The sequence below is a fragment of the Phocoena phocoena genome, chromosome 7 (genome assembly GCF_963924675.1).
Source record: "Phocoena phocoena chromosome 7, mPhoPho1.1, whole genome shotgun sequence".
Lineage (NCBI taxonomy): Eukaryota > Metazoa > Chordata > Mammalia > Artiodactyla > Phocoenidae > Phocoena > Phocoena phocoena.
In genome coordinates, this window is record NC_089225.1 from 108,900,105 (window position 1) to 108,923,032 (window position 22,928).

At 55.6% G+C, this 22,928-nt stretch overlaps 1 protein-coding gene across 1 annotated transcript in view; it reads left to right on the forward strand.

Moving 5' to 3' along the window:
* MROH2A (maestro heat like repeat family member 2A) overlaps window positions 1-22,928 on the forward strand; it is a 37,950-nt gene that overhangs the window by 9,669 nt on the left and 5,353 nt on the right. The window contains 23 exon segments of the mRNA XM_065880190.1: window positions 1,291-1,389; window positions 2,002-2,153; window positions 2,655-2,798; window positions 3,900-3,992; window positions 4,222-4,269; window positions 4,272-4,302; window positions 4,430-4,543; window positions 6,814-6,953; window positions 7,753-7,846; window positions 7,849-7,904; window positions 9,045-9,167; window positions 10,188-10,267; window positions 12,167-12,275; window positions 13,067-13,162; window positions 15,778-15,882; window positions 17,011-17,134; window positions 17,649-17,767; window positions 18,566-18,718; window positions 19,133-19,287; window positions 21,267-21,426; window positions 21,498-21,691; window positions 22,053-22,190; window positions 22,625-22,739. Coding sequence (XP_065736262.1) covers window positions 1,291-1,389; window positions 2,002-2,153; window positions 2,655-2,798; window positions 3,900-3,992; window positions 4,222-4,269; window positions 4,272-4,302; window positions 4,430-4,543; window positions 6,814-6,953; window positions 7,753-7,846; window positions 7,849-7,904; window positions 9,045-9,167; window positions 10,188-10,267; window positions 12,167-12,275; window positions 13,067-13,162; window positions 15,778-15,882; window positions 17,011-17,134; window positions 17,649-17,767; window positions 18,566-18,718; window positions 19,133-19,287; window positions 21,267-21,426; window positions 21,498-21,691; window positions 22,053-22,190; window positions 22,625-22,739 — 2,642 coding nt within the window.

The following is a 22,928-nucleotide window of genomic DNA, read 5'->3' on the forward strand; positions in this document are numbered from 1 at the left end:
GGCCTCGGGTGTACGTGGTGTCCAGAGTTGTTGTCACCGAGGGGGTGAAAGTACAGGAAGGAGAGAAGAGGGCCAGCACCTAGCCCTGAGGAACCCCGGACCCGAGGAGGCTCAGGGGGGACTGAACCGGAAGGTCTAGGAGCAAGCTGAGGGCAGTGGTGTCGTGGAGCCTGCGAGAAGGAGAAGGACTCAGGAAGGGCCCAGGGGCCAGTCGTGGCCCATCCTCCTGGGGCGCCTGGGAAGATGAGGCTGGAGGCGGTGGCTTCCTGGGGACGGAGGCTGGTCGAGAGGGGGGCAGGCGAGGGATGGGGGCAGAGGCAGTGAAGGCAGGAGGGGAGAGAAATGAGATCATGGCTGGAGGGGCTCTGGGGGCAGGGCGGGCGGGGCCTGTGTGTGGGCTGATGCCAGAGCCAGGAGAAGGGCAGAAATGGGGGTCCAGTGGGTGACGGATCTGAAAGGGGAGCTAGTGGGAGCGGGGCTGGAGGCGAGTGTGGTCTGTCGCCGCTCCTCTCTCTCTCTCCCCCTCGCATTGCAGTTTCCCTTCTTTCTCTGCTTTCTCCTGATGCCTGTTGCCTTTTCACTTTCTCACTCACAGCCTCTGGTTCTTCATCCCAGAACGTCTGTGGGACACCCAGAGGGGTCAGAGGCTGGAAGAGCCCACACTCTGCCTCCTCTCCCCCTTGCCTGCCTCCCCCTGCTCCTCCTCCCCCTCCCCTCCTCCCCTCCCCCTCCTCCTCCCCTCCCCCTTCTCCTCCTCCCCCTTCTCCCCTCCTCCATTCTCCCTCTCCTCCTCCCCCCCCCTCCTCCCCCTTTTCCTCCTCCCCCTCCTCCTCCATCCTCCCTCTCCTCCTCCCCCTCCCCCTCCTCCCCCTTTTCCTCCTCCCCTCCTCCTCCTCCCCTCCTCCTCCTCCCGTCCTCCTCCTTCCCTTCCTCCTCCCCCTTCTCCACTTCCTCTTTACCTCCTTTCTTCCCTTCTCCCCCTCCTCCTTCCCCTCCTTTCCCTCCTCCTCTCCCTCCTCCCCCCTCCTCCTCCCCCTCCTCTCCCTCCTCCTCCTTCTCCTCTTCCTCCTCCTCCACCTGTCTCCCCTCCTCCTCTCTTTCCCACTTCCTTCCCCCTTCACTGGCTTCCATCTCTTCTTACCTCCCCTGCCTCCCACTCTCCCCTGTGACCCAGCTGGCACAAAGCGGCTCCCTGGCTCTGCACCGGGGCTGGAGGTGCAGCTGGCGGGGCTTTCCTCTCTGCTGACTCTCCTGCCCTGACGTCTCGTGACCTCTGCCCATGCCCCACAGTGTTTGAGTTCATGCCATACATGGGCATCACCCTGGCTACCATATTCACCATGCTGAGGCTCACCGATGAAGCCGAGGTGCGCCAGGTGATCTGCAGTGGTACGTATCCCACCTGGGCCCGCAGGTCCGGCCCAGTCGGGGTGCTGGGGGCTGGGGAGGTGGAGTAAACAGGTAGAGATGGAAGGGTGATGGGATTCACAGGAGGGGGTGACCAGGGACATGTTTCCAGGTTCGGCTTGACTTGGGCAGGTCTTTGATGCCATTTACATCTGATCACATTGCCCCAGGTTTTGATAACTTAGTGTTTCTGTGGACCCAAATCCCCAATACCTGAGAAAATGAGGGCAAAATGTGTTTGCCACCCTCTGCAGTGGAATCCCCCGGATGTGAGTAAAAAGAGGTTTGTTCCAGGCCCCAGCCTTGACCTCGGTACATGGGCATCAAGGGCGGGTGCCGAGTCACACCTGCGCGCTCTACCCGCTCCGGGGAGTCTTTCACACACAGACATGCAGGGTAAACATCAGGGGGCTCTGAGGGAGTTGGAAGGGCAGAGAGGGAGGGACTCAGGAGATTTTTCTAGCAGTGTCCTTGGCCATCTCAGTGACCTGCTGGTTATGGAAGTGCACGAGGGCTCCCTCCTGAGAAGGTGGCCTGGGGAGCCTTTGTCCTTCCTCCTGCCCCTCTGGGCTCACCGCACATGCCCACGGACAGCCATGGAGACCTTCTGTGAGAACGTGCAGTTTTACCTGAGGCACCTAGAGGACAGTGTGTACCCCGTGATGACTGAGGAGCGGTTTGCTGTGAAGCTGTTCCCCATGTATCGCTATTTTGTGACCTTGTGGCTTAGGGACAACAACCCCGAGGTGAGACTGCCCTGCTCGGGGGTGGGGGGCCCGCATGGTCCCTGGGTCACGGCTCCCCAGCCTGCGGTGCTGGTGGGGCTGAGATACCACGTGGTCCAGGGAGATGGGGAACTGATTAATGGTGGAGCCACGTGGGCCCGGAGCCTCAGAAGGCGGCTTGATAAAGGTCCCTGGAGGTGCTAGATGAGGGTCCCTTTCACATGCCTGCCAGGCGCTCTCCGAGCGGTTTACCTATGGGAGCGATTTCCATGCCAACTCTGTGCCATAGGACTGTTTTACAGCTGAGGAAAGTGAGGCATAGAGAGGTCGAGTGTCTGCCCAGTTACCTAAGTGACAGAGCCAGGACTTGGGGGAAAGTCTGGGTTCACTGCCCACCTCTGGGGCCTGGGGGAGGCCTGGACTCTACTTCCAAGGTCCCCTCTGTCTTGTGGGTGGGGCTGACATGACTGGGCCTTGCTGAGTCCTGGGCCCAGGGGTCTGGAGACGCTGCTTCTGTGGTAGGTGAAGCTGGGGCTCATCAAGTCCCTGAAGCCTATGTTGAACCTCATCCTGCCCAGCAACAACGTGCGTGAGCAGGTGTACGACTACATCCCCCTGCTGCTGGCAGAGTACCAGGCCCACCTGGAGGCACTGTTCATCACACAGGTGAGGGGCCGAGTGGGTAGCGGCCTGGGCTGGAGGCTTGAGGCATTTGGGGCTCCCAAGTGTCCCGGGTGGGGAGTGTCATCTGGGTGGGAGATAGAGCCATGGGGCCTGGCACCTGTAGGATTTCCAAGAAATGAACACTGCCATTCCAGGTGGAAAGGATGAGATCCCAAAGGGCTTTAGAGGCCGCAGTGAGGTCATGGCCTTTGTGTCAGTTTCTTAGGGCTGCTGTAACAAAGAACCATGAGGTGGGTGGATTAAAACAACAGAAATTTATTCTCTCGTTGTTCCGGAGGCCAGAAGTCCGAAATCAAGGTGTTGGCAGGCTGTGCTCCTTCTGAAGGCTCTAGGGGAGAATCTTGCATCTTCCAGCTTCTGGTGGCCCCAGGCACTGCATCACGGCAGCCTCCCCCTCCACCTTCATGTGGCCATCTTCTCTGTGTCTGTGTCCGCTCCACTTCTCGTAAGGACACCAGTCATTGGATTTAAGGCCCACCCTACATTCCAGATGATCCCATCTCGAGATCCGTAACTAATTACAAGTACCCTGTTTCCAAGTGAGGTCTGTATTCTGAGGTTCTGGGTGGACACAGATTTTGGGAGGAACACCATTCGACCCCTGCCAGCCTTGAACTCCTGTGAGATGGAGCCTTTGCAAGGTTCTGAGTGGAGGCGTGACCTGGGCTGATGTATATTGTGCAAGGGGTCACTCATCTACAGACGAGGCGAGGCTCTTCGCTGTAAGAGCTGGGAGCAGAAATGAATGGGACGGGTTTGGGGAACCATGTGTAGATCATTCGGTCTAAAGATGGGCTTCACCTCCCAGTGACTAGGAGAGAAAGGGGAAGAAGGCCTTGAATGTCACGCTTGGTGGCCCTAGTGCAGCCCTGCCCAAGCTTTACCGTGCATGGGAATCACCGGGGGCTGGTTGAAACAGAGTTGGATTCAGAGGTCTGGACAGGGCCTGAGAGGTGGCATTTCTAACTAGCTCCCAGAGGAAGCTGATACATCCGGTTGACGGAAAACACAGAGTAGCAAAGGTGTGGAGTTTGACCCTGAGTCGGTAGAAGGTCACGTGCCACCGCTTCCCACCTTTTGCAGGTCTTGAGGCAGATCCTGGAAATGTCAGTGACCACTAACACCCCTGTCCCCCAAATGCAGCCGCACACCATCTTCACGGAACTGCATGTCCAGGTGAGGCTGGCAGGCTGTGCTGGGCGTGGCCTTCTCAGGGTGGGTCCATGGGAAGGGGGCTGCGGCAGGTGGCGCGGCCCACCAGGGTGAAGGGTGAGACAGTGGTGGGTCCCCCGTCCCGCTCACGTGTCTCCTACATCCCTCTGGGGGCGAGGCCGTGGTGCTCCTGCAGCTGCGTCCCCTGTCCGGCTGAGATCTCACCCACCCTCCCTGCGTGACCCCGCCCTAGTTGTGCTTCAAGGCCCCAGCCCAGCAGCAGTACAGCAGCCGGAACATGACACGGAGGTCATGCACTGCTTCATAGCCCTTGGTGAGGCTCCCCCAGCTCCACTGTGAGCCCACGGGAGTCCCAGCCCCTCTGAGCACTGGGCCTGGGGCTGCCTCGTCCAGCTGCTCTGGCTCAGGGGGCACGACTAAAGCGGTCCTTCCCCCTGCAGCCTGCTCCTACCCCAAGGAGCTGATGAAGTTCTTCCTCAGCCAGATGGAGATGAGCAAGGAGGCCATCCACGTGGGGACCCTGATCCTGATTAGGGCAGCGGTGAGCACACATGGTGAGCGAGGGCAGGAAGCAGTACAGGGGTTAGGGGTGATGGGTCTCAGCCACATCTGCACCTCCTTCATTTCCTCTTTTATAGACACTACTGGCTGGGCCAAGAAATCACAGCTCCGGGTTGCTTCATGTTTTCTATCCTTGAACATAGCCCACCCTCCACACCCTCACCCCTTTCCTTAAATCCCGAATCCCAGCTTCCACCTGAGTCTGAATTTCAGGCTGTTTACCTGAATCCCCCAAAGCTAAGTCAAAGGCTGAATATAAAGCCTAGTTATACCATATAGACGTAGCCCTGAAGCTCTGTTGACCCAGTGCTGAACCTTAGTCTGAACCCCTGATTCTAAATCCCTAAGCCCAAATCCTAAACCTGGCCTTGATAAAGGGAAATACTGTCCCCAACAGCACCAGCTCAGAGAGCACCTTTGCGTGAATTTGAACAAGGTGCCCCCTACTGGCAGCATGTGGTCTTGCATGACTCGAGAAGAGCATGGGTGGCTTCAGTTCAGTCCTTCAGCTGGGTGCTCTTGCACAGTGCACAAACCGGGCAACTGTACGTGAACCACCTTCTGCTGCCAGTAAGCCCCTTTCTTAAAGAAATGCAAATTTAAGCAACAGTGAGACCCGTTTTACCCATCTGATGGGCAGAGATGGTAAAGATAATGACTAGTGCTGGCCTAGCCATTTTTCTGTAAGAGCCCAGATAACAAAAACATTTTCAGCTTTGCAGGCCACATGGTCTGTGACAATTATGCAACTCTGCATTGTAGAGCAAAAGCATGGTCTGTATAGACTGCAGAGAGTGGTGGTGTTCCAATAAAACTTTATCCACAAAAACAGGCTTTGGGCTGGATTTAGCCTTAGGGCTGTACTTTGCTAATCCTTGGTCTAGAATACAAAAAACCAGGCTTCTATACTTCATTGATGGGGGTGTAGATTGATTAAACCTTTCTGGGTTCTCAACTGGATAGGGCCCAAAACTTGGGCTCAAAGATCTAACATTTTGTCAATTGTCTGAAGGAAATAATTGCCCCAAAGCAACTGGATAAAGATGTTCATTATAACGCTGGGCATAAAAGCCAAACATTAAGAACAACCTACATGTTCTTCTATAAGGAATTTGTGGAATTAATGATAATATAGCAACATATGGAATATTATACAATCCACACTTTTTCATGGAAACACTGCCCTTTATATATTAAGTATAATAATACAGTATGAGACAGTATATATAGCATGACCTCGGTTATGTGAAAGAAGTCTAGGTGTTTATGCATAAATGAGTTTAGAAGGATACACCTAAACTGTTAAGGGTGGTTATATTTTATTTTGATTTTACAATGAACAAATACTTTTTTTTTTTGCAGTACGTGGGCCTCTCACTGCTGTGGCCTCTCCTGTTGCGGAGCACAGGCTCCGGACGCGCAGGCTCAGTGGCCATGGCTCACGGGCCCAGCCACTCCACGGCATGTGGGATCTTCCCGGACCGGGGCACGAACCCGTGTCCCCTGCATCGGCAGGTGGACTCTCAACCACTGCGCCACCAGGGAAGCCCAACAAATACTATTTTTATAATCAGAAAAAAAGTTTTCCATTTTGGAGATAAAAACTTTAAATTGTAACATTCTCCCTTTCTTTTTTTCTTTTTTATAATTTTTATTGGGATGTAGTTGATTTACAATGTTGTGTACAGCAAAATGAATCTGTTATACATATACATATATCCACTCTTTTAGATTCTTTGGTGCCTGAATACCTGCCACCTTCTACCGCAACCTCATTTCCGTCCGGACCCTCGGCGGACATGGTGTGTGCATGTGTACACGGGTGTGTGTACATGCGTGCATGCATGTGTGTTTACTTGTGTGTGTGTGTGTGTGTGTGTATGGGGGGTCCTCCCCGGCCCCCTGGCCCGCCACCCTACCCTGCCTGGCCGGGTCTCCCTGCAGGGTGTGACTCTGTGCTTTGGCCTGTGTGCCCGGGGCCAGGCCGGGTCTCCCTGCAGGGTGTGACTCTGTGCTTTGGCCTGTGTGCCCGGGGCCAGGCCGGGTCTCCCTGCAGGATGTGACTCTGTGCTTTGGCCTGTGTGCCCGGGGCCAGGCCGGGTCTCCCTGCAGGATGTGACTCTGTGCTTTGGCCTGTGTGCCCGGGGCCAGGCCGGGTCTCCCTGCAGGATGTGACTCTGTGCTTTGGCCTGTGTGCCCGGGGCCAGGCCGGGTCTCCCTGCAGGGTGTGACTCTGTGCTTTGGCCTGTGTGCCCGGGGCCAGGCCGGGTCTCCCTGCAGGGTGTGACTCTGTGCTTTGGCCTGTGTGCCCGGGGCCAGGTGAAGACGGTGCTGAACGTGCTCCACGACTTTGAGGAGAGGATCCAGGAGTCGGAGCAGTCCCGGCAGATCGGCGCTTGGCGGGTGAGACACCCTTGCTCCATAATCAGGTCTCCGGGGGCCTCTTGGAGCAGTGTTCTCAGCCCCCAACCAAGGCTCTTACTAGATCTCAGTAAGAAATTGCCCTCTGTGTCTCCTTCACCAAAGTGAAGTGGGGAGTTGGACCCAGGCAGCCAGTGGCCAGCCTCTGGAGGCTGCCCCTCCCAGCCACGGGGCACAGTGCCCTGGGCTGGCTGAGCCCCCAGTGGGCAACCGCCTGGAGTCACCGATGCCTCCGAGGTTTTGGCCTTGACCTCGGACCCTTGCCCTGGGGATCTGGTAGTTTGGAAGGAGAGAATCGGGAGTGTCCAGGCTTCTTTGGCTTCTCCACAGAGTGGGACCTGAGGCCTGGATTTCTTCTACTCAAGGCCTGGAGAGCATGGGCAACCCTGCCCCTCCTTCCACGGTAGGTTGGGCGGCCTCTAACACCTCCTCCCAGGAGAGCACGGCTGAGGCTCTCTGTTCCCACTGGATCCCCAGCGACACAGGAACCCCTGGCCCAGAGTAGACGCTTGTCAGGTGAAGGTGTGAAGGAGGACACAACAGCCTCTGTTTAGGGGTTCCACACAAACCCCCTGCTAATGGGAGGTCATGGCCCTGGTCTGACTTGCTCATTACTGTACAGCCAGGACATAGCATATAGTAGGTGCTCAATAAAGATGTGTTGAATGAAAGAATAAATGAGTGAGCATTTCAGGCACCCAGGAAAAAGCTGAAGGAGCAGACCCTACCCCCCCCCCCCCCCCGCCAACACTTGTTCTTCCCCTTCTCATTGGCCTCACAGAAGGACCATCCCTGGAGGCAGGAGACAGTGAAGGGTGCCCTCATGGTGATGTACAGCTGCGTGGCCTCGTACTGCCACCCGCAGATGCTCCTAACCACGTGGACAACCCCATCACTGCTAAGATTGTTCACCACTACTGCAGCAGCTGCCAGGTATAACCCCGGGACGCCATGGACCCACAGTGCCCAGGGGATGCCCTCTTTGAGCCAGGCTGGCGGAGAGTCGCTCTGCATCGTTATCTGGGCACTGCCAGCCCTAGCCAGGAGTCCTACCGGACACCCAGCATTTGGGAAGCCCATTGCCCCAATCTGTGCTGTTCTCTGCTGCAGTGGGAGGAGGGAGCAGCCCTCCCGCAAGCACTGGGTGGGATGCTTGTGGGTCCCTGAAGACAAGCCCTCCACTCTTCCCAGCCCCTCGCACTCCCTCCCTCACCTCTGCCCTCCACCCTGACACCTGACCCAAGCCCTTTCATAAGGGACAAGAATGGGCTTGTCTTCAGAGGTGCAAAGGGACTGGCTACTTTCTTGGAAAGGCAAGGAGGAGAAAACACAGAGAATAAAGGAGAAATGACTTTATTATTATTGTTTTGAAAACTGTGGTAAAGTACACATCACGTGAAATTTGCCATCATAACCATTTTTAAGCATGCAGTTCACTGGTGTTAGGCACGTTCTAACTGTTGTGCAGCTATCACCACCATTCATCTCCAGCACTCTTCGTCTTCCTAAACGGAAACTCTGTCCCCCTAACACCGGCTCCCCATTCCGCCTCCCCAGCCCCTGCCCCCGCCCTTCTGCTTCCTGTCTCTATAAATTTGACACCCCAGGTATCTCGTATAACTGGAATCACACAGTGTTCATCCTTTTGTGACTGGCTAATTTCATTCAACATAATGTCCTCAGGGTTCATTCCTGCCTTAAAAGCAAAAACGATTTGATGTCCATAACTTATTCTGCCTCTGTGGTGACGCACAGGGCGCAGAGCCCCTGGTCAGTGAAGGTGTCCCCTGACTGGCTTGCTGTCCTCAGGCACAGCGTGGAGGGCTTCGGGGAGGCAGCACCTGCTGGGGGGCACTGGAGGGCTGTGCCCTGTCCAGCACCTGGCCCACATCTCCGCCAGGTGACTGAAAGACAGAGTGGGGCTAGCCATCTCTCAGAGCGCTCCTGGCACTGCCTCTTCTTTGGCGTGGGGAAGGAGCATTCTATGTGGCCGCAGGGTCCGGGGGCTCAGGCTGGGGCTTGGGGTCTTCGGGGCTCCCTCACAGCCTGTCCCTCGTCATGGTCTGGGCACAGGACATCTGCCTCAAAATGGCCTTCACTAAGAGTGCGGTGCAGGTCACCGACGCTGTCAAGAACATCAAAGACCTGGAGGACTTCCAATTTGCCCCAAAGGCGACCCTTACTGGCATTATCATGGTAAGCTGGGTCAGGGGGCTTCCTCCATCCTGGGCGGTTTGGGGGTCTCACTCTGCCGACCGGCTTCCCCCTGGTCAGAGGTCCTGAGAGCATCTGAGGCACCAGGCGGCTGGCAGGGGTCTCTGAAGCCCCTCCTGTCTCAGTTCTGCTTTGATCCAACTGAAGGAGTTCTGGGTATGACATTCGTATGTCCGATAAAGGGTTTCACGGCCAGGAAACATTCCGGAAGCCAGAGCTGAAGACCCTTCCCCTCTTGGCCCTGATTTGCCACCGAGGTGGCTGGTTCAGGGCTGGGAGACAGAGGCCCACGGACTGAGCCCTGAGGTTTCTCCATAGGCGGGACCAGGGGACAGGGCTCTGCTGTAAGCAGGACAAAGCTATTTTTGCACAGAACTTTGTTAAGATCTAGAAAGTGTCACCTGTCCAAAGGCAAGAGGCGATGGCAGGGGCCGATGAGACTGTGGGGCGACCACTGTCCCTCGTCCCCAGGCCTCCCCACTCCCTTGCAATGTCTTGGCCCCTGGAAATCGCTCCAGCTGCATTGGAAGCAGCCTGGACGGAAGAGAGATGCGGGTAGAACAGGAGGCGCTGAGAAGGAAACAAACATTCCTGCTCGGGGCTGAGCGCTACACGCACGTGTAATTTCACGCCAGCCTGGCCCAGCCCTGTGAACCAGGCCCCCAAGTCCTCATTTTACACATCAGGGCTCAGGCGGGGGAAGTGACCTGCCCAAGGGCACACAGCCAGTAAATGCCAGACCTGAGTGAGAAGCATCGGCCCATCTTTGCCCCACTCCTTCCACGAGACTTTGCTGCCTCCCCTAAAATGTCAAAGACCAACTGATGGTGAAAAGAATGGAGGCGATATGGGGTGTTAGAGCCCGTCATACAATGTCAGGTCCTCCTGGCTCTAACCCTAGGAGTGCGGCTGCCATCGTGGTCACTGTTGGCCCAAGGCCCTCTCTTGCCCATCCCGGGACTCTGGGTGACTTGATGGCTCACTGCCCTGCTGTCTGGGCAGGCGATCATCAAGGCAGAACCAACTGACAGACTGGTTTCTCCAGTGCGGACCATGGCCATGGATGCCCTCTCGTACTTGAGGTGAGCTGGGCCCCTAACCAGGCCCCAAGCGCCTCTCTGGGGTGGAGGTAAAGTCTGAGACAACCCCTCAGTGCTTTATGGGGAGGTTGCACCTCCTTTGCCCTCCCTTTTTGCCTTTGTAGCTGGAGTCTTGGGTGGCAGCTCCTGGGGCAGAGTGGGTCTTCCTAGGAGATGGGGGTCTGCTTCCACCTGCTCTTTTTTTTAATAATTCTCAGCAGTATTTCAAGTTGGGCCCTTCTCCTTGGATTGGGAGGTGAATGGCAGGTGGGTGGGTTGTCCTTTGGTCCATCAGGGGATGTTTTGAGCTAGAAATCACACAGTGACACAGACTAGCACAGCCAGGAGATGGCATCCTTCAGGCCGGGGTGGGTTCAGTCAAGAAGTCTGTTTATTGATATGGTATTGATACAGGTAATACATAGTAATAGAACGCCTGACGGTTGCCTTCCTGGAATTGTCCATCCACTGGTGGGGCAGGGGGAGTGGGAAGAAGTTAGGCGTTTGTAAAATGAGTACTTGAGGTGGCTGGGTCGTTGCTAGGAATTCTTCTATTGGGGCAGATTCATATTCATATTCATATTCGGCGCATAGCAGAACTATGTGTTGCTTTAAAAGGGTGTACATAGGCAGATTTTTTTTATTTGTTTATTTTTGGCTGCGATGGGTCTCCGTTGCTGTGTGCGGGCTTTCTCTAGTTGTGGTGAGCGGGGGCTTCTCTTGTTGCAGAGCATGAGCTCTAGGCACGCAGGCTTCAGTAGTTGTGGCACGTGGGCTCAGTAGTTGTGGCTCATGGACTCTAGAGCGCAGGCTCAGTAGTTGTGGTGCACGGGCTTAGTTGCTCCGCGGCACGTGGGATCTTCCCAGACCAGGGCTCGCACCCCTGTCCCCTGCATTGGCAGGTGGATTCTTAACCACTGTACCACCAGGGAAGCCTTAGGAAGATTTTAAATAAAACTCACATACATCCGTTTAGGGACTTGGAGATAAGATATGCATACACAAGGAATTATAGGTCAGAGCTGAGTATTTGTAGGTGAACCACAAAGGAAAAAATCTGAGACCAAAAAGGGGGCTACTAACAAGATGTGATTCAGCTGATGGGCTGTCAAGGGGCTTAGCGTGGGAGTTGGCTTTTGATGTTTGACCTGGACTTTAAAAAGATTACTGGATTTGGGAAGGAGCTGGAGGTCCCAGCAGGGTGAAATATAGGAGGCACAATAGAGCCGATGGGGAACCTGTAACAATTCCGATACCCTGCCCTACTGCAGACCTTTAAATAAGGATTCCTGGAGCCAGGCGTGGCCCCTGGGCCCCTTAAAAAGCCCTCCTAGGAGTCTAACGTGCACGTAGGCTTGAGATCTATCTATGAAGGGGACAGAAAGAGAGAATGAGCTAGTGTGCATCAAGCAGCTAGCTACCACCCCCGAAGGTTTATGAAGACACACGTGGCTGGGCTCCACTCCTGAGTTTTTGATCAGTAGCTCTGAGGTGCAGCCGTAGAATTTGCGTTTCTAATAAAAGCTTCAAGGGGCTGCAGCTGCTGGTCCAGGAATTACAGTTGAAAACTCCTGGGCCGGGACCAGCCTGGCAGGCAGAGCCTATGGTTGTGGTTCAGTGAGGACCAATGGAATGGTTCTGAATAGGAGACGGGGAGGCTCACAGCAGGCAACAAGGAGAGAGGTGGCCTTGGACCCCTGAGTCTCCCGCTCAATCACAGACAGTCCCTGGCCACCAGTGGGTGGAGCCGGGGCCCTTGGGGAGAGATGGTTGCCTGAACCCCCAACCAGAGAAGCTGGCCTCTCCCTCATTCTGTGACATGCCTCCACACCCCAGACTGGGCAGCGGGTGGCAGGGTCTCACCTCTCCACCGACCACTCCTCTGGTCCCTTCTTTCCCTAGCAAACTGAAGCCTTTCTACTCCACAGAGGAAAACAGTGAGCTGGTGGAGATTAGTATACATGCTGTCATTTCTCTCCAGCCCCCAGGAGAGAACGATGAGTCCATTAAGGTCGGTCCCTCTGGGCCACCTCACCTGCTGGGTCAGGACTTAGAAGTTTACATTAACATGAGCAGTGCCGAGAGCCCACCATCCTGAACCTGTGAGTGGTCAGGGGCAGCAGAGTGCAGCAGGCTTTATCAGTAGGTGTAAGGTGATGCTAGCTGCTGTAACAGATAAACTCCGAAATCTCCACGGTTTTACAAGATGAAAGGGTATTTGTCACTCAAGTGAAGTCCAGTTGGCAGCAGCAGTGGAGAGGGGGCTGCTTCGTGCAGTTCTTCAGGGACCTGGGCCGACAGAGGCCTCACCGTATCTAGTGCATGGCTCCAAAAGTCCCTGTGGGTAGTGATAGCCAGCTTGAGAGAGAGGGCCGGAGGATTTATGAGCTGTGTTGCCTGCCTTCCATTGGCCAGAACTCAGTCACATGGCTCCACCTAGATGCAAGGGGTCCTGGGAAATGTAGTCCCTGACTGCATGGCTGCTTCCCAATAAGGCTGTGGAAAAGCAGGACGAATCTTTTGTGGACAGGGGGCCATCTGTGTCTCAAGGTCCTGGCCCTGGATGAGGGGTCAGGAGAACTGGGCTCTAGGAATTCGGTTTCCTCCTTTGCAAAATGGGCTCCTCTTGAGGTTGTCTTACATGTCACATGAGAAGCTACGTATAAAGAACTCAATCTGAGCAGAAATCAAAGGGCGGTTATCAGGCCATCTCACACTCCCTGGTGTGGACCGGCACAGAGTCCTGGTGTGTGGCTGTGTGAGCCCCGATTGCCACCCAGTTCTCCCCTCTCTTGGCCACAGACCCTGTATGTGAATGCCCTGCGTGCCCTGGAGCAGCTGATGGAGGGCCTCGTGCAGAGGCAGCTGGACCCCAAGGGGCTGCAGGAGATGGTGCACGTGAGTTGCCTGGCAGAGGGCCAGGAGCCAGGGAGGGCCACCCCTCCCAGAACACTGGCCTGAGGGCCAGACTCTCAGTGGGAAACAGGGGTATACGTTAAAAATTGATTTGGTAACTTTATTTAGATAAAACTTCAAATTGGCTGAAAAGTTGTGAGAATACTACAAAGAACTCCTGTATACCTTTCGCCCAGATCCACGATTCTTAAATATTTTTAAAATATTTATTTGTTTATTTATCTATCTATTTGGCTACGTTGGGTCTTAGTTGTGGCATGTGGGATCTTCACTGCCGCGTGTGGGATCTTCCTTGCGGCATGTGGGATCTTTAGTTGCGGCATGCGGGCTCTTTTTTTTTAGTTGCGGTATGTGAACTCTTAGTTGCGACATGTGGGATCTAGTTCCCTGACCAGGGATCGGACCCGGGCCCCCTGCATTGGGACCTTGGAGTCTTAGCCACTGGACCACTGGGGAAGTCCCCAGATCCATGATTCTCAATATTTTGTGACATTTTCTTTTTCTCTCTCTCTCTTTTTTTTTTTCTCATACACACACACACACACACACACACACACCATTTTGAATCATGGAGAGTCAGCTGTAGACATCAACAAGAGTGTTCTCATATAACAACACAATGTTCAAAATCATGAAATTGAACAATGATACCATGCTATATTCTAATCTACGTTCTATATTCATATTTCACTAACTGTCCCAATTATGTCCTTTACAGTTGTTTCCTCCCAGACCCAGGATCCACTCTGGATTATGAATCACATTTCATCTTCATGTGTCTTTAGTCTTTCTCCGTTAGTCTGGAACAATTTCTCAGTCTTTGTCTTCATAATCTCGGTATGTTTGAAGTGTGCTGGGTGGGTTTTTTTAAAAAATTAGATTGTTTGCATTCTTATTATTAATTTTTCAGAGGTTGTACGTATTCTGGAAACAAGCCCTTTATCATCTATATGATTTGCAAATATTTTCTCCTGGTCTGTGACGTGCCTTTTCATTGATTTCACAATGTCTTTTGAAGCAGAAGTTTCTAATTTTTTTTTTTTTTTAGAAGTTTCTAATTTTGATGAAGTCGACTTTATCATTTTTTTCTTTTATGGATCATGCTTTTGGTGTCATGTCTAAGAAATCTTTGCCTAACCCAAGATTTTCTCCTAGTTTTCTCCTAGAACTTGGTATTTTCAGGTTTTACAATTACGCCTGTGATATATTTTGAGTTGTTTTTAAATATGGATCAAAGTTTATTTTATTTATTTTTTTGCGTATGGATAACCAGTTGTTTCAGCACCATTTGTTGGAAAGACTGTCTTTTCTCCATTGCATTACCTTTGCATCTTTGTCAAAAATCAATTGACCATATATGTATGGGTCTATTTCTGGACACCTATTCTGCACTACTGATGTTTTTGTCTGTCTTTATACCAATGTCATCCTGTCTTGATTACTACAATATTATATAATAAGTCTTGGAATCAAGACAAGAGAGTATAAGTCCACCGACTTTGTTCTTTGCTGCTATACCCCACAAATATTGATATGTTGTGTTCTAATTTTATTTTAGTTCAAAATGCATGTCAATTTCTCTTTCACTTCTCCTTTGCCTCATGGATTATCTAGAAATTTCTAAATATTGGAGAGTTTTCCAGAGATCTTTTTGGTTTTAATGCCTGATTTAACTCCATTGCAGTCTGAGGAGATACTTTGTATAATTCAAATTCTTTTAAATTGACTGAGACTTATTTTGTTGCCCGGGTACGGCCTGTCTTGGTGAATGTTCTGTGTGTACTTGGAAAGTTTTCTGCTGCATTGGGTGGTGTGTTCCTAAATATCGGTTAGGCCAAGTTGGGTCTTCATTGCTGCATGCGGGCTTTCTCTAGCTGCGGCGAGCGGGGGCTACTCTTCGTTGCGGTGCGCGGGCTTCTCATTGCAGTGGCTTCTCTTGTTGTGGAGCACGGGCTCTAGGCGCGCGGGCTTCAGTAGTTGTGGCACGCGGGCTCAGTAGTTGTGGCTTGCGGGCTCTAGAGCACAGGCTCAGTAGTTGTGGCGCATGGGCTTAGTTGACCCACGGCATGTGGGATCTTCCCGGACCAGGACTCGAACCGGTGTCCCCTGCATTGGCACCACAAGGGAAGCCCCTGATTTTGTCTTCTTGATCATCAGTTACCGAGAAAGAGGTACTGAAGTCTCTATCATTGTGGATTTGTTTATTTCTCCTTTCGGTTCTATCAGTTTTTGCTTCGTGTTTTGTTAAGCTGTGTTATTAGGTGCATGAACATGTAGGCCCTGGGGTGCAGGGTGGGCTGTGCTCCTGGCCTTTTTACCTCCAGACAAACATTTGGAACAAAGCCAAACACATCAGCCAAGCAGCTTCTTGGTGAGGATGCTGGGGCCTCTCTCGCTTTGCTCATAGCCTCATCTCCCTAGTGGGGCGGGGAGGTGGGGGTGGGGGTGGGCTGGGAAGAAATCAGAAGTATCTGGAACCTCTCAGAGCTTTGAAAGTCACACTCTGAGTGGGAAAGACAAGGAGAGCAGTGGTGGCCAGGAGAGGGCTGGCCTCAGGATTTTAACGTCCCCTTCTGTGTTCCGGGCTCTCCCCACAGCTCCTGGAAAAGTGGATCTTGTCAGAGAAGGAATGGGAGCGGGAGAAGGCAATCAACCTCCACCTCCATCTCATGCAGATCTACGTCCAAAGCGTCGGTGTCTGCGTGAGTCCAGGAGCCCCTGACCCCCCAGCCTGCCGCCCTGACACCCCCAGGGAAATGCCTGTCTGTATCCCAGAAGAGGAAACACGTTGGAAATCAAGTTCTGCCCCCCAGAGAGTCCCTTGGGAAGAGGCTGCCTCACTTGGCAATGGCAAAAGAGGCCCTGGGAGATGCTGGCCCTGGGGCTCAGAGGTGCTGAGGAAGAGGGTGGGCCGGGTTTGGTGTGGCTCCGGGTTCTGTGGGGCCTGAGGTTCACACGGGGTGTGGACTCTGTAAGGAAAAGGGGCTCAGCTATGAATGTCACACTGCTTAGGAAAGTGAGTATTTACTAGAATGAGAAAATAAATCACTACAAAATCACAAATTTCACAAAGCTTGACAAATCCCACTAACATCGTGAAATCTAGAAAAGCAACAAGGTTTTTGCTGGTTGAGCACGTGACACAGCTCCACGAGGCCTCTCTTCCTACATCTGTTGGCCTCATACTCTTTGACTGTCTGGTCATCAGGGATGGCGTTGGCAGGACGACGATGGTGTCCTGGGGCTGGGGTGGGGGGACAGGACTCGCATCTCGGGGCCGGTGAAGAGTGAGAGCAAGGTGGGCAGGACTCCAGTCCTGGAGCACCACTGAGGTGGAACCCAGGCCCAGTAAAGCGAAGCTGGGGCCAAGACTAGTGCTAAGTAACATTTGAGGCCAGGTCCTGTGCCAAGTGCATCACCTGGATTCTCTGTCGCAATTCTCAGGGCATTCCCTGAAAGAAGGGGCACCATCATCACCTCTGATTTACAGATAAGGAACAAGAGGACCCGAGGCTAAGAACCTACCCATGTCACACAGCTAGTGAGCGGGGAAGTCCAGATGTGAAGCCAGGCCTCATTTATAGGAACGAGAGGGGTGCCCAGACATAGCACCTGGCCCCGGCCTGACAGGGTACGTCCTGGGCAGACTCCTCAGATCTTGGCTGCTCGGCCTCCCGGGGCCCAGCTGTGGGACCTGGGGATGGAAGCTCGGGCTTCCCAGACAGGGGTGCTTTCAGAGCAGGGTTCACCCTCTCTGGCCACTGGTCGCACTGGCCTCTGTGTGCTCGGCTGGACAGAGCGTGTGAGCCTTGAGGTCTCCCGTCCCTCAGATCCCTCTGCAGCTGGGGCAGTTTGGCACTCTGGTCAGACTCATTGCCCCATGCACCTGCGACTCGCACAGAAGAACCCGCCTGGCCTCCATGGAAGTCCTTTCCAGCCTCCTGGATTTTCATGGTATGGAGAGGGCGCCGACACCAGGGGTGTCAGCTATGGGGCTGTCCTGGAGGGGAGTGTGGTCTCTCTGTGTAGACAAACAAGTGTGACCAGCAGGGATGGCGGAGGGGGTTCACAGCTCACTGGGAAGCCATGGAAGCTTCTGGAAGGAGAGGCTCCTTGGGTCACCTCGACTCACTGAGGGCATGTGCTGGGCACTGAGGGACCCCAGTGGGACAGGGTCAGCTCACAGATACCAAGGATGTGGCAGAACTGGCCAGCGATGAGCTCAGAGGGGGATGCAGTGGGGAGACCTTCAGATGGGGAGAGCTGACCTCTGCAGTGGCAGCTGGAAGTTGGCAGAGCATCCCCCTGAGCTGTGCACAGAGGGGCGAGGCAATGGGTTAGGATGTCCAGATGCTGGAGGGTGGTTCAGGCCTGTGGAACCAGGGTGCCCCGAGGGCTGGGGCAGGAGGCCACCACGACGGGGACCCTTTGTCCTGACCGATCGTGTCTGAAATTGTATTCCCACCAGCAAGCCAGAACTGCTCCTCCTGGGGCGCTTCCAAGGCGTTGGAGCTTGTGAAATGTAAGGCGGAGCTGCAGGGCTCGGACGTGGAGAAGATTTTCAGCGCGTCTTCCAGAATCGCCAAGGTGACGAGGGAAGGTTGTGTGGGCCGTAGTCTCTGGGGGCCTGGGCCATCACTGGGGTGTGGGACCTTGCTCAGCCTGGCTGCTCAGCCCCCATCCTCTTCTGGGGGTCATGGCTTCCACGGCCCTTGGTCCACCTCACGCCATATGTATTTAAATGGCCTGTGATGTGTAAGATCCCTACTGTGGTGCCTGGCATACGGTAGGTGCTTAAAGGACCCCAGCTGTGTTCTCGTTGTCCCTAGCATGTGCTACACTGAGGGGGCCCCAGAAAGACTCGAACACGAGACCCTGCCCACAGGTGTCAGCACACGGGCAGGCTGATGGCACACTGGTGACTGAAAGTGTCCAGAGCCATCCAAACTCTCAGGGTTGCAGAGCGATGAGGTCTCTTCTGCCTCAGGGGCCAGAGGGGGCTCTGTGCAGTGGAAGGCTTGTGCATCGGCAGCGAGGCACAGGGCACACCCCGAGGGAAGGCTGCAGGGCTGTACAGTCAGGACAGCGAGGATCTGGGGAGAAGCTTCCTGCGTGGAGTTCAGTGGGGTGGGGGCAGGGGACGAGGAAAGGGAGGTGTTGGCGTGCATCCCTGTGGCCTTGACGCTGAGTGGCATTCAAGCAGGCCTGTGACTGAGACGCGAGAGGCTGGGCGGCTGGGCGGCGGGGAGGACGCTGGGGCAGCGCTTTGAGAGAGGATGCAGCTGGGCTGGGGCTGTGACATGGAACGGAAGAGCGGAGACTGGCAGGCAGGGGAGTCCTTGGGCTTGGTTATCGGACACCGGGAACAGCCTGCTCTGGTTGTAGGTGGCGTGCTTGCAGTTTAGCTGCGATGAGGTGGCCTCGCTCGTCCAGAAGCTCTGTGAGAACATCGGGGCCGTGAACCTCCAGCATGACAAGGCCTCCATCACCTGGATAGGCACCTTCCTCCAGATGCGGGCCAAGGAGCTGGAGGACACAGTGACAGGGCTGTGGCCGGGTCACCTGGGGCCTGCGGCTGCCTGGTGCACCCAACCTAGAGGGCCGGGCAGGGGCCCAGCCTCGTGTGTTCAGGGTTCTCCAGCCCCACCCCCCAAGTCCATGGTTGTAAAGAGGAGGAGGAAGTAGGGTTCTAGAACAAGAAAGAATATGTTGAAGGTGACTCGGTCAGTAAGTGGACGATGGGCTGGAGGCCTGAGGCTCGCTCTCCTGGAGCACAGCCCCTCCTGAAAATCGGATAAAATCCTGGAAGGGACCAGAGAGGATGCATTGGAATGGGTGCTGAAGGTTTAACCTACCCAGCGTCCGCTTGGGCAAGAGAAGGGGTGTACGGTGGGGTGAGGGCAGGAGGTCCATGAGGGCCGGGCTGCCCGGTGATGCCCCACCCCTTCCCAGGTGGCGGAGATCCTGGGCGCCATCCTGGTCCACCTGCCGGTAGTGGATCACCCGGAGGTGCGGCACCCCCTCATCGAGGGCATCCTTCTGCTGGCGCACTACCACCAGGAGACCGGCCTCATGTCCCTCCTGCGGCAGCCCCTGCCCATGGAGAGGTGGGTGCCCTGGGTGTGGGGTCACCCAGACTGTGCCCGACTCGCCACCGCCGGCGTGTCCCAGAAGACCGGGGCCCGTCCGACCCTGGGGTGGGTCAGACCCTCTCCTTGCATCTCCGTGGGAGGTGCAGCCTCTCGGAACCTCGGACCCGGAGGCTCAGCATTACAGCCCCATCCCATCAAGCTGGAGTTCGGATCCCATAGCGTCTTACATGTCCTGGTCACCGGCTCTGGGCTCTCCCCTCTGCAGCCCTTTCCTCCCTGAAGAGGACAGAGCTCCGGGCCGGATAGACCACAGGACATGGGCCCCAAGGCCCGAGCAGGCCACTGGAGAAGCTCTGCTCTGTCTTTCCTCCTTTCCAAATGGGGCCCTGAGAGGGGAGTGACTAGTCCAGGTGCCCAAGGGATGAAATGACAGAGCCTCAGGCCCCTCAGGTGGCCTCACAGTAAAGCAGTGCAAACCCTCCTTCTTGCGTCATTTTGATGAACAGTGCCCAGTCCCCGTGTCTCTGTCACAGCCCCGCACAGGCAGCTGGTAGGATCTCACCAGTCTGGGGAGTGAATGTGCTGGGATGGAACTGGAATTCCCTGGGGAGGGCCCATAACGGGGTGGGCAGGCATCCCCAGAGCAGCAGAGACCAGGGAGCAAAGGGCAGCCTTGAGACTTGGTGGAGAGAGACGTGGCAGATGGCACAGAAGATGCTGTGAGCAGAGAAAAAAGTTTCGAGTACAGGTGTCAGATCCAGAATCTCCCAGGCTGCCCTGTGTGAAATGCAGGCCTGGCTCTGCCGTGGAGCTGCCTCTCATAAGGTCAGCCCTGCCCCGGGTCCGGGTAGGATGGCAGTGCAGCAGGTGGCTTGATTGAAGGAGGGTTAGCCCCTCTCATAGCAGTGCTGAGTGGGGCCTCTGGCTGGCTGGCTTTCACTGTATTGGTTAGCTATCACAGTGTAACAAACTGCCACCAACTTGGGAGCTTGGAACTGTTAACAGCCGTTTATCATCTCCTGGTTTGTGCGGTCAGAAGCCTGGGCTCAGCTGAGCTGGGGCCTTTGCTCAGGGTCTCAAGCCCGAGTCGAGGTGCTGGCCGGGCTGCGTTCCTTTCTGGAGCCCAGGTCCTCCTTCAAGCTCACGTGGCTGTTTCTTGAGTTACAGGACTGAGGTCCCCACTTTCTTGTTTCCTTACACTCCTATGTTTTCTTTCTGAGAAGTTGTTGTGAACGAGCGTGTTGTGCCCACCCTTCTATTCAATTCCTGCCACCAGGCCCCAGCTGCATCTCCCCTTCCCCCCTCAACAAAACTCACCTCCGCACTCGTGTATTTGGTTTTGTGGATTCAAACAGGCAGGTTGATCCTGCTGGACTCACGGTTTTAGCCCTTCAGAGCCCACCAGACCCCACCTGCCTGTACCTGTGCACAGAGGCTCATTGCATCACTGTGCCGGGAGCCCTTCCCTTCTCAGCAGGGCCGTGCGCTTGGACTTGGGGATCGGGAAGCCGGCTTCAAGCTGTAGCCTGGCATGTTACCTGACCTCTGCGGGCCTCATTTCCTCTTCTATGGAAATGGAGATGAAGGCGCCTTCCACACAAATGTGTTGGGAGGAGTAAGTGATGCACACCAGCAAGCTGCCTGGTGCCCGCCTGACACACCTGGGCACTGGGAGGCTATGACCGGACGTGTCCACAAAGTCATCACACAACAGGTCCGGTGGGGACTCCCGGGGTCACCTAGCAGCAGAGCTGGGGCTCCAGAGAGGGGCTGTGGCTTTCCCGGGAGTGCCGTGGGCGGAGACGTGTCTCTGAGCATGGAGTCGGGACCAGGCTTCTGGTTGTGCAGTCTTTGGCGGCTCTTTCCACCTCCTTGAGATCCAGTCTTCAGAGTCCAGCCCCTACTCAGGGGGCCGCCTGGGAGTCCACAGGGGCTCTGACCTGCCAGGGCACATGGCCCCAAACCCACAGTCCTTGTCCCCTGTCTTTGGCTAGCCACCTGACGGAGGTGTGGCTGACTGTGGCTGAGAACTTGCCCTTTGCCCGGATGATGCTACATGCACTGATGGGTCGGCTGCAGTCGAGGTTCACGCCCAGGGCCGACACCACCTCCAAGGCTGACATCTGGCACCTGGCCGCCGTGGACCCTCTGATGGTGAGTCATGGGGCGGGCCCTCCTTGGCCCCTCAGTAGGAGTCTTCATGCCTCCCACCCTTCTATCTGCAGACCCTGTGCACCATCCACCTTCTTATTGAGAAGATGGACCAGGATGACAAGCTCCTGGACCTCTTCCCGGACCTCATCTACACCCTCCTGCTGCAGCTCGGCAGCAGCCAGGGGCCAGAGGCCATGTCGCCCGTCCTGGAGATGTGGAGACTCGTCCACACGGGGACCCTCCCTGAGGAGATCAACCTGCAAAGGTGCTCTCGAGGGTGGGGGCATGCGTGGGGTGTAAGGCAGAGGGCCTGGGCTGGACGCAGCCTCTTAGAAGTCACTGAACTCCAAGCATCACCTCCACCCAGAGGCCCTCATCTTCCCCTCCTGGTGGGGAGAACTTTCTGGAAGCTGATCTTACGATCTTCCTTCCCATGAGTCCAGCACGGTGTGGTTTTCGGAGTTTGCAGACCACCGTCTCACAAGATTGCTCTTGGCCCCTTGACCGAGGCCCTGCGTATATTGGATGCCCCTTCACAGACCTGGGTGCGGAGCTTACCTGTCTGAGGTTCTGTGGGTGCTCCCGGCAGGGAAGCCGTGTCCTGATGGGGCCCTGCCTTCTTCCAGGATCACGATCAAATCCATGCAGCTTTTGTTCCGGAAACTCAACAGCGAGCCGCTGCTTCGCACCCTGGAAGAGCAGGGCGTGTGGACACTCCTGGAGAGCAGCTCCACATTCCTGCAGGGAGTGAGCCTGCTGGCCAGGTGGGCACCCGGCTCCGCGGGGCTCCATGTCCTTGATGGAAGATCTGGGTCGTGGCTGCATGCCTCGCTCCGGGGGGTTGCCACGTTGACCTGCATCCCAGGCTCTGGGTGGCAGGAGGGTGCAGGGCAGAGGGAATCTTTTCTTCCAGCCCTTCCTGCTCCAAGGCAAGAAAGTGAGGTCCGAGGTGGGTGGGGATGCCCGAGGCCACACGGGGCTTCTGAGCTGGGCCAGGATGGCAGGACTGGGAGCTCCTTCCCGGGTCCTGAGCTCTCCTGAGTGGCCCTCATTCTGGTGCCATTTTATGAAAAGCAGATGGAGAGTCAGTACTTCAGTGACCCCCTGGCCTAGGAGCTCTGCCCCCTGGGCACCCTGCTGCGGAGCAGCTGTGCCCGGCAGGAGCTGAGAAGTCCCCACTGCGGTGCTGTCCCTGCAGGCTGGGCGTGCAGAACGCCGAGGGCTACCGGCAGAGGCTGTCGGAGCTGGTGCTCAGGGGCGTGGCCTCGGAGGCCCTGAGCTATCGCATCAGCAGCATGGCGGTCTGCGTGGAAGTGAGGCCACGGTGCCGGCGCGGAGGGCTGGGGGGCGGGGCGGGCCGGCTTAGGGTGGGGCTGTCCTGGGGGCTCATCTCAGGGCAGGCGCACAGGCTCTGAGTCAGCGGTCGGGGGGAGGGGCGGTTGGGCAGGCGAACACCCATCGTTTGTGTGTCCGTTCAGTCACTCCTTCATTCGTTCATCACG